The sequence below is a fragment of the Phoca vitulina genome, unplaced genomic scaffold (genome assembly GCF_004348235.1).
Source record: "Phoca vitulina isolate PV1807 unplaced genomic scaffold, GSC_HSeal_1.0 scaffold11, whole genome shotgun sequence".
Taxonomy (NCBI): Eukaryota; Metazoa; Chordata; class Mammalia; order Carnivora; family Phocidae; genus Phoca; species Phoca vitulina.
Window position 1 is genome coordinate 11,052,677 of NW_022589714.1, and position 11,293 is coordinate 11,063,969.

An 11,293-nucleotide genomic window follows, 5' to 3' on the forward strand; every position below is an offset into this window, starting at 1 on the left:
ATCTGCTAAGTGTCTTTCTTTCTATATTTTCACTATCTTTGAAACTAAATCATGTTGTCTTTTTGAAATAGCAAAGTCATTCTTAACTTTAAAAGGACTAAAGGGACGCCTGGGTGGCTCAGTTGGTTAAGCGACTGCCTTCGGCTCAGGTCATGATCCTGGAGTCCCGGGATCGAGTCCCACATCGGGCTCCCTGCTTGGCAGGGAGTCTGCTTCTTCCTCTGACCCTCCCCCTCTCATGCTCTCTCTCTCTCATTCTCTCTCTCAAATAAATAAATAAAAATATTTAAAAAAAAATAAAAAAATAAAAAAAAATAAAAGGACTAAAAAAAAAATGGTCTTTGTAAGGTGCAGCATGAGGAGCAGCATCCTGATACAGTGAAAGGGTATAGCCTTGGAGTTAGCACTGCCTTTTTAATTAAATTCTGGTTTTGACATTGTTCTGTGACTTCCTGGAGCCCCAATTCCTAATCTATAAAACAAGGATGGGCTGTCCATCAGGTTGTGGTAATAACCAATCACACAGTTTATAAAGTTCTTAAGACTGATCCTGCCACTTTAAAGGGTCTCAGCAAAAGGGAACACTGTGAAAGTGCAAGCAAATTTGCTGTTGGAAAGAGACCCAGAATACAGTGGCTCAAGAAAGATACAAGTTTTCTTTCTTTTCTAATAGATTGAAGGTCAGTCGGTAGACAGCTTTGTTCCTTGGTAGTCATCCTCTGTCTTATTGTTCTTCCATCTTAAAGAGTGTAGTCTTCCTCTGTATGGTTGGAACTTGCTCACCACCTTTGTGAGAAGGAGGAACAAGGAAGTAGAGGGCAAGCAGCTTTTATTTTTATAAATGTGATCGGAAGTTGCATACATTCACTCAAATCCGTTTGGTCCTGTTTAAGTGCAAGGGAGACTAGCAAATGTAGTTTCCAGTTGAGCAGCCTTAAACCCTGCTAAAACTCAAGGGATTCTGTAACTAAAGGGAAGAAGAGGAAAATTGATACTAGGGGACAATCCACTGCTGTATTAATAATAGGTATTTTTCTTTTATTCAGAAAAATTATACATGTGAAAGGGACCATATAAAAGTAATTTTAAGTTTTCATTTTTATTTGATTTAAATATAAAATTTACTGGAGGCTTTGGACATAGTTAAGTATAAACTCGAAAGATTCAATGCGGTTGTTACTGCCTGTATTATAGTTCAGCAGCACCTTCTCACGTAGCCTCCATAGTTGGCTAATAACCTTTCCTCATTAACGGAATTAATCAGATTTTGTTGTGAAACGTACAAAGCAAGGATACTTCTGAAACATTTCTTTTCAGAATTTTATGTAGGGTATTGGCTTTAATTCCATGATATTGGTTCTGATAGATGTTATACTTTCTAAAAAAATTTTAACTAAAGTAAATAATCTTGTGTGTCTTTAAAGTATCTTTCAAAGGGTGGTAGCTTGTGACTTACTGCTTTATTAAATTAAAATTTGCTTTAATTTCTAATTTAGTTGGTGTCATATTTAATGGGAGATGACTCTATGATATTTAAATAGCTTTTCCCCCTTTTGACATGTGAACTTGCATTTTTAAAAAAATATGTAATAGGACCTGGAATTGCAAGAGAGAGGTAAACATGAAGAAGCAGGGATTCTAAACCCAATTGTGAAAAGAGAAGAAAAATTTGTTAAAGATCAAGGACTCCATGTTGTAAATCAGGAGGTTGAGAAGCTGGAAGATGGTAAGAAAGAGTTTGTTTACTCAAGTGATGAATCAGCATCCTTTGGGAAAGAAAGGGTTAGCATCCCCTGATATTTGCCAGCTGAACAGTGAATTGGTTATACAGAATAACAAAAGGTTGATACAGTGGTAGGGGATGGTCTATTAGGAATCACAAACATTTGAATAAAGTTACTAAGGAAAGAAAAACATAACTGTTAAGTTGCTGTTTGGGGTTAGGGAATAAGGACAAGTTACCCTCAGAAAATTCAGATGAAGTAAAATTCAGATAAAAGGGGAAATTTTTGTGTGTATGTTAACTAAAGCTTGATGAAGAGATAACTGAAAGACAATGCACTCTATTGGCGTGACCTTGAGACTCTACTCTGTAGACTAGCCCAAACATTAAAATCAATGAATTGTGAGGTCCTAAATATATTCCTGTAAGTTTTCTTTCTTTTTAGTATGAAAGTAAATCTTTAACATGTTTAACCAATAGTGTGGAAGTTTAATGAACCAACTCACATAGTTTCAGATACTGAAAATGAAGTTCAGGAATAAATTCATTTCCATCTGGATAAAATGTCTTAAAGGTATGGGTAAGAGGAATCCCTGACTCTAATCCTCTATATATTTCATTAGTTTTATAGACGCTTCTTGCAGAGAAATCCTTTTTTTCCCTTAAAGTTAATGGAACGTAAAATTATGACCTAATTGTTACTTAAATTAGTGAATGTATATTTGTGTGTGTGTACTTAAAACAATGTAACAGTTGAAATAGAAGATATATTTATATTACTATTGGTTAAGGCACAAAGGGAGATTCTTTCACATTATTAATAAAACATAGAATAGAAAGGTACTATGGTCTTCCTAGGTACCAGGAAAAGGAATAAAGTAACGGAAGACTGGCCCCTTCTTTTCATCTTTTTTTTTTTTTTCCTGGAGTTTGTATGGGATAATCTCAAACATCAGTGAGAATGTATGCCATTTACTAAAGTTACTAAGAGTAAGTTGTATATCTCATGCCCATACCTTAAAATACTTGCATGTGTACTTTTACAAAATAAGGACATTTTCTTACAACACATTTCTCTAATCTGCTGTCCATATTAGTTTTATTAGTTGACATAGTATTGTCCTTTGTAGCATTTTCTTCTCTCCAGGATATGATCATGAATTGCATTTAGTTCTATCTCTTTAGTCTTCTCTAAATATTTTGAGATTATTCATCAAAAATGTTAAAGACCCATTTTTAAAAAACAGGATGTTCCTCATTTGAGGTTTATCTGAAGTGTTCTCTTAATTAGATTCAACTTAATGTATCTTCAGTCAGAATACCAAATAAGTGATGTTGTGTCCTTCTCAGGGTATGACACCCAGAGGTTCAAGTTTAAAATAAACCCCATCCATCTCTTCAGTGTACATCCATTCAGTGTATAGCACTATATTAGGTATAAAAAAGAGAACCTTCTTCCTTACCTCTACACTGAACAAAATTTTTTCTATAAATGTGAATTTTAAATGCAATACACATTAAGTATATTCTTTCTGAATTCTAGAATATCAAGTGTAGCAATGAAATTTATGGTGTTCATTCTCACTGTACCAATAACTAGATAGACTGTTTTGTAACAGATGAGAATTAAGATTTCCTACTTAAAAATAATGACTGCTGTAAAATCCCATTTTTTAAATTTGATTTCATACAGAATGGGAAAAAGAAGAACTTGCTAAAAAGCAAAAAGACAAGATATCTTTGCTGGAGAGAGAAGAAAAGCCTGCAATGGAAACTGGAAGATACCAAATGGAAATGTACCAAATTCAAAATGTTGATAAATTGGAGGAGGAGGAGGAAGAAAGGCTGAAGAGAGAAATGCTACTTGCTAAACTGAATGAGATCGACAGAGAGCTCCAAGATTCTCGGAATATAAAATGCCCTCCTCTGCCATTGCTGCCTGATTCGGAATCAAAACTGCATTCCCCAGGGAGAAGCCCCAAAACATACATGTTCTCTGAATCCTCAGAGAGAGTATCTAATGGGCACCATCTGCAAGAAATCAGCCTTTTCACTACAAAAGGAGATGGTCAGAATCCAGGAAATATTAGAAGCCCAGCCTCCCCAAATGAGCTTGCATTTGGCAGCTATGTGCCTTCATTTGCGAAAACATCAGGGAAGTCAAATCCATTTAGCCAAAAGAGTGGCCTTGTGGATGTCCAAAGAAACAGTATAGAGAAACGTAGTAAAGACAGTGTAGATTTAATTACAAGGAGAGAGAAAAAAGCTCATCTGATGGAACAGCTGTTTGGTGCCAGCGGCAGCAACACCATTTCCTCTGAAAGCAGTGACCCGAATTCTCGGGCTGCCAGCAAAGGAGACTTGGACCCTCTAAATTTTCTCCCAGGGGATAAGAGCAGCAGGGATAGGGAACATGATGAAGAGGACGACTTTTTCCTCAGCGAAGGAAGAAGTTTTAATCCAAATAGACTCCGTTTAAAACATGCAAACAGTAAACCAGCAGTAAAAGCAGTGGAATCTGTAGAAGATGAAATTGAAGAAGTAGCCCTGAGATGACTGACTACAGTATACATTTTTCGAATTGTAAATATTAAAATATTTTAATACAATATTTATTATAAACCTTTAGAATTTTCAATATTAAAAAGTCCTTATTAAGGAATGATTTTTAATTGACAAATACAGTGTAAATGAAAAGAAGTAGATCATATCTCACCACATAGCTAGATTGCCAAGAATGAAGGAGACTTTTGAATGAACCCAAAAATAGAGATGTATTTTGCTTGGTTTTGGCTTTTTATTTATAAATAGGTTTTACCTCTTAATCAATCAGCTCTATAGGAAGTTTCACTCCATTGGAGTTCATATTTATTTCCTATTTTTATCCCTATTTATTTATTTACTTATTTTTGGTCATGTACTCACTGAAGTAAATATAGTCTTGTCAAGTGGAAATTGAAGGTGGGAGGCTCTGGGTTGGGAAGATAGCTCCCAGATGGTGGAGCACTGGTGCTACTTAGGAGCCCTGTCCTCTGTGGACAGGGGTCCCTTTCTCACATAGCGTAGTTGAGCTACTCTTAAGTGGAAGCTGTGACAACATAGGGATTTCCCACTTAAGAGAGGCATTAAATCGCTTACCTACAACTCTAACATATTAGGTTGAGATCAGAAGACATTTGTCTGTTTGCTTGGATAATTCCTCTGTCATGGCTCCTGGAGGCATGGGTACAGTGGTAATCAGTAATTCTTTTCCTCCTCCTCTTACACTCTGTACCTCAGTGACTGGGTATGAGATTTCATACCCAAATACATGAAATTAAAGAAATTTCATCCTAATATAGAAAGATTTTTCAACTCAGTTATGTTTCCAGAGTAATCTAACTTGGAAATTTTTAATATATATTTTTAAGGTTTGAACTTGCTGTCAAAACCAATGATAATGATAGTGTAATACTGTTGGGCTTATAGGATTAATTTTAAGGCAACCATTGGTTAAAAATGTTTTAGAGATGGGGCTTCTGCCTTGCTGAGTAGGGTGGATATTTTTCTGTTGAAATGTGTTGGTCTTCTGCTGTTTGTAGCTTACTTCAGCTACAAAGGAGTTGATGACCTTGGATTATGTTGGGTATGATTGGTCTTTAAGAAGTGATAATATACCACCAACCGAGGAGAAAACACTGTTAAAATGAAGAGTGGGAGAAACAGTGTGTCAGGGAAAGCATAAAAAAATGTAGATTGACACTTAATTCTAAAGTGAGCTTCCCCCCCACCCCCGGAATTTAGTATGTATTCACTAATAGTATGATTTCTGATGCCAAGCATATATACTGATGAGGGGACCCGAGTTACTGTTTTATCTTGAGTTCTTAACGCTTGTTATTGAATATAATTTCATAACTATTTGGCAAGACTTACCTGGATAGGTCTCTAATGAAAAGATATTCTATCTATCGTCTTCTAAATTGCGTTACTGTCATTCATTGGGAACTGAGTCTCCCAAAAGTGCTAAACTACATTAAAAAATTGTTTTAGCAAAGAGATTTTTATGTCTGATATAAATAAGCTTTTAGTATGTCGCAAATCATTCTAATATATGTAAGCCACAATATTGTAATGCAGTTCTTGATAAAATATTATGTAATGTTAATTTTGTTCATAGTTGCTAATTTTTCTGCCAAAAGTATTCTAATTTTTAGATTGCTTTGTTTTAAGAGGCTTTTTAAAAAGCCTTTTAGTAAAAGTTTTATATTCAGGTCATTTAATTAGTCTCTTGCTTTTTTCCTACATAATGTTTTCTAGTCTCTTTCACCAGATATAGTAAGACAGAATTATTAAAATTAAACCTAAAATTAAGTTATAGACTTAGAAGCATTATGGTGTTAGGCATTAAAATTTAAAGTGTACAGAACAGGTTTTTCTTTATGAACAAACCTGAGAGAGTAAATCATTTTTTTTCTAAATGTCAAGTTAAATTTGTTATTTGTACTAAGAACTCTTAACTAATAAAAGCTAAAAACACACTACGGCTCTTTGTTTGAATGATACCTTAGGTCATTTAGGAAATCCATGGTAGAAACAGGACCTGCAGAGTTAATTTTTATTTCGTTATTCTTTTTTTTTTCCTGTCCAGTATTTTTAATTGAAGTAGGTGAATTTGCCCTAAATCAGGTTAGACAGTATGCTAGTCTTATCAGATAATTATAGTTTTAATTAATCCTTTCACCCTTAATAGCTATCCTAATGGCATATATTGCTCATAATATAAAAAAAGGGGGGGTAAGGAGGATCAAATTGAATCATAAAATAAACTTATTTCATGGCTGACTCGCTGTTTTTCTGATCCTCCTCTCCATCTCCTATCAGACATACTCACCTTCTGGTATCCCTGGTTGGGTGTTAGTTGGATACAGCATGCAGATCTGCCTGATGAAAAGGGGAAGGGAAATATCTGTTACAGTGACAATGTGGGGTTTTTAGGATTAAAAAAGGAACTGTAAATTGTCAAGAAAAGATCTGCCTTTAAAGCTTTTTCCTTTCTACACAACAAATGCCCCTTTCACATTAAAGTCACCTTTTATATCATTTGAAAGTGCTCTTTTTTTTTTAGTAAAGAGCATATACTCATTCATTAACTGGGTGCCCTGCATATAGTAGGTGCCAGGAGAGTAAGATAGACCCTGCCCTTGCCCTCACAGTGAATGCAGAGCCCAGTAGGCCAGACTGTACACATTTCCCTCCCTGCCCTCCCACCCACTCTCTCACTGTCCTTGGGTTTACTCAGCTGTTACTTCTCTTAATACTTTTTAATGTGATTATGAGGGATGAATGAAATACTTAAGTTAATGCTTGGCAGGGTGCCTGGCACATTATAAGTGCTCAGTAAACATTAGCTGTTCTCATTGCTGATTGAGGTTCTTTTAGGGTATAATTGAAAAGTAGAGCATAGGTATGTACGTATATTGACACTATACTTTACACAAGGTAACACGCAAAAAAAAACCCCTCCAAATTATCTTAAAACATCTATACTAAATATATTGTGCCCCTTAGGTCTGCACTTAGAACTTTCCTTGCTTTATTCAGCATTAACCATGCAGTAAGCCTCACAGCAAAAATGAAATACAGAAAACACAGGACTTTATGATTGCATAATGTGATAACTTGTACCCCAGCTTTCCCACAATGTGTGTATCCTTGGATAAGCTACAACACCTCTCTGCACCTCCTTTTCCCCCTCTACAAGATGGGGCTAATGATAGTACCTACTTCATGGTGATTGCATATATTAAATGAGTTGATACGTGAAAAACAGAATTATAAAGGCTCAGATTATTGCTGTTGATGTTTTGGAAAGGTAATGGAGAAACAGGGAAAAGAAGTGATATTTGTTGAATGCCAGGCATGGCAGTTGGGGTTTTTATGCATGTGCTTTAGCTCCTCATAAATTTTTTTCTAAAGTAGATGCTGTTACTCCCATTTTACAGTTGGGGCTACTAGACTGTAATATGAAAGTGATGGATACAGGTAATAGACTACATTCAGTAGTCTCAATTTAGTCCAAAGAAATAAGATATTTTAGAAAAGAATTTTGCATTAGTACTCTTTAAGTGTTAAGTGACAGAAACCCAAATCAAACCAGCTTAAACAAAATGAGGAAATTATTTTTGGCTTGAATATGGAAAGCTCAGGAAAGTGTGGTTTGATCTGGAGGTTCAAATAATAGTGCTTACTCTGTCCACCTTTTAGCTTGGCTCCCTTCAGCTGGCACCCACTTCAAAAATAAAATATTTCCTATAGCTCTGGCAAAAGTCTGTTTGGCTAGTTTATGTTATATGCCACCTATAGGACTGGTGGCATTGTGTAGAAGGATGAAACTACTATCCCTCTTCATGGAATGATCACAACTTCTATGGATAGAGGAGGCATTTTTCCCTGATGAAGAAATTTTAGACAAAAAAAAAAACATTTACTTTATAATTATTGTGGATTTGGTTCTAGACCACCACAATGAGGTGAGTCAAATTATTTTTTTGGTTTTCCAGTGCATACAAAAGTTAGGTTTACACTATAGTCTATTAAGTGTGCAATGGTATTACGCCTAAAAGCAATGTGCATACCTTAATTTAAAAATATTACTAAGGGGCACCTGGGTGGCTCAGTTGGTTAAGCATCTGCCTTCTGCTCGGGTCATGATCCCAGTGTCCTGGGATCAAGTCCCACATCAGGCTTGCTGCTCATCAGGGAGCCTGCTTCTCCCTCTCCCTCTGCCTGCTGGCTCGCTCTGTCAAAAAAATAAAATCTTTAAAAAATATATATATAAAAATACTGCTAAAAAAAAATGCTCACCATCATCTGAGCTTCCAGCAAGTTGTAATTATTTTTGCTGGTGCAGGTCTTGCCTCAATGTTAATGGCTGCTGACTGATCAGGGTGATCATTGCTGACGGTGGGGTGACTGTAACAATTTCTTAAAATAAGACAACAACGAAGTTTGCCAAATCGATTGACTCTTCCTTTTATGAATGGTTTCTCTGTAGCATGTGATGCTGATTGACAACATTTTACACACAGTAGAACCTCTTTCCAAATTAGAGGCAATCCTTTCAAACCCTACCACTGCTTTATTAAGTATGTTTACGTGATCTTCTAAATCCTTTGTTGTCATATCAACAATCTTCACAGCATCTCAGGAGTAGATTTCCATCCCAAGAAAACACTCTCTTTGCTTATCCATAAGCAGCAGCTCCTCATCCATTCAAGTTTCCTCACAAGATTGTAGTAATGCAGTCCCATCTTGAGGCTCCACTCCCAGCTCTCTTGCTATTTCCACCACAATTGTGGTTACTTCCTCTGCTGAAGTCTTGAACCCCTCAAAGTCATCCTTGAGGATTGGAATCAGCATCTTCCAAACTCCTGTTCATGTTGATATTTTGACCTCTTCCCACAAATCACAAATGTTCTTAATGGCATCTGGAATGGTGAATCTTTTCCAGAAGGTTTTCAACTTGCTTTGCCCAGATCCATCAGATGAATCATTACCTGTGGCAGCCACAGTCTTACAAAATGTATTTCCTGAATAAGATTCGAGTGTCAAAATACCTCCTTGATCCATGGCTACAGAACGGATGCTGTGTTAGCAGGCATGACAACAACATGAATCTCACTGTACCTCATCAGAGTTCCTGGGTGACTGGATGTATTGTCAGTGAGCAGTAATAATTTGAAAGGAATCTTTTTCCTGAGAAGTAGGCCTCAACAGTGGGCTTAAAATATTCAGTAAACCATGTTGTAGACAGATGTGCTGTCATCCAGGCTTTGTTGTTCCATTTATAGAGCACAGGCAGAATAGATGTAGCATATTCTTAAGGAACCTAGGATTTTCAGAATGGTAAATGAGCATTGGCTTCAACATCACGTCACCAGTTTCATTGGCCCCTAACAAGAGAGTTGGCCTGTCCTTTGAAGCTTTGAAGACAGACAGTGACTTCTTTCTAGCTATGAATGTTCTAGAAGGCACCTTCCAATATAAGTCTGTTTCACTTACATTGAAAATCTGTTTAGTGTAGCCTCCATTAATGATCTTAGCTAGATCTCCTGGATAACTTGCTGTAGCTTCTACATCAGCACTTGCTGCTTCACCTTGCATTTTTATGTTATGGAGATGGCTTCTGTCCTTCATGAACCAATATCTGCTAGCTTCAGACTTTTCTTCTGCAGCTTTATCACCTCTCTCAGCCTTCATAGAACTGAAGGGAGTTAAGGCCTTGCTTTGGATTAGGCTCTGGCTGAAGGGAATGTTATGGCTGCTTTAATCTTCTGTCCAGACCACTAAAACTTTCCCAATATCAGCAAAAACGCTGTTTCACTTTTTATCCAGGTGTTCAAGGCAGTCGAATTTTTAATTTCCCTCAAGAACTTTTCCTTCGCATTCACAGCGTGGCTCTTTGGCACAAGAAGCCTAGCTTTTGGTCTATGTCAGCTTTCAACATGCCTTCCTCACTAAGCATAATCATTTCTAGCTTTTGATTTAAAGTGAGAGACATGTTTCCTTTCAGTTGAACACTTAGAGACTATTGTAGGATTATTAATTGACCGAATTTCAATATTGGGTCTTAAGGAATAAGAATGCCCAAGGGGAGGGTCAAAGATGGGGAACGACCAGTCAGCAGATCAGTCAGAACACACAACAGTTATCGATAAGTTTGCCATCTTATATGGGAGCAGTTGGTGTCCCAAAACAGTTAAAATAGTAACATAAAAGATCACTGATTAGATATTTTTGTATGGTGGCAGATGGTGTAGCTACACTTGCTGGGAGCACAGATAACATATAGACTTGTTGAATCACTATGTTGTACACCTGAAATTTATGTAACATTGTGTGCCAGCTACACTTTGATAAAAAAAAAAATCACTGAGTAAAGATCACCATACAAATAAAATGAAAGTTTAAAATATTAGCAAGAATCATTAAAATGTGACACAGAAATGAAGTGAGCAAATACTGTTGGAAAACTGACACCAACTTGTTCAATGCAGGGTTGCAACAAATTGTAAAAAATGCAATTATTTTTTTAAAAATGTATTTGTGAAGTGCAATAAAGTGAAGCACAATAAAATGAGCTATGCCTGTATTTTCCAATTAAAAATGTTTAAATTAATGGCTCTTAGGGAAAAACATTGAAAGGATCTTAATGGAACAAGCATTACTCAAAACACCTTATTCCTAGGAACAAGCTATTTTTGTGATATGATTATAACCATGGGGTTGCACTATGAAGTTCAGTTTGTTATTGACGAGTGAGCTGTTCCATCACTATGTAAGATAAGTATGCAAGACATTTAAATTATACTTTGGAATTCACAAAGTTCCAGATAAATATTTTTTCATACTAAATACTACATTTATGAAATATATTCATATATAAATGAACATATTCTATCACAATCTAGAATAAAACAAAAATTAGAAATGGGTAGCCAGGATAGGGTAGAAAGAATACTGGCTTTTCAGTCAGGAGTTAGGTTGGAGTTTACCCCTTACTAATTACAACTTTGGTCAAATAATTTA

At 36.1% G+C, this 11,293-nt stretch overlaps 1 protein-coding gene across 1 annotated transcript in view; it reads left to right on the forward strand.

The window, feature by feature from the left end:
• Positions 1–8,355, forward strand: part of LCA5 (lebercilin LCA5) — a 54,571-nt gene extending 46,216 nt beyond the window's left edge. The window contains exons 6-7 of the mRNA XM_032409401.1: positions 1,594–1,726; positions 3,417–8,355. Coding sequence (XP_032265292.1) covers positions 1,594–1,726; positions 3,417–4,279 — 996 coding nt within the window. The 3' untranslated portion in view covers positions 4,280–8,355. The remainder of the gene's footprint in view (positions 1–1,593; positions 1,727–3,416) is intronic.
• Positions 8,356–11,293: the final 2,938 nt, after the last annotated feature.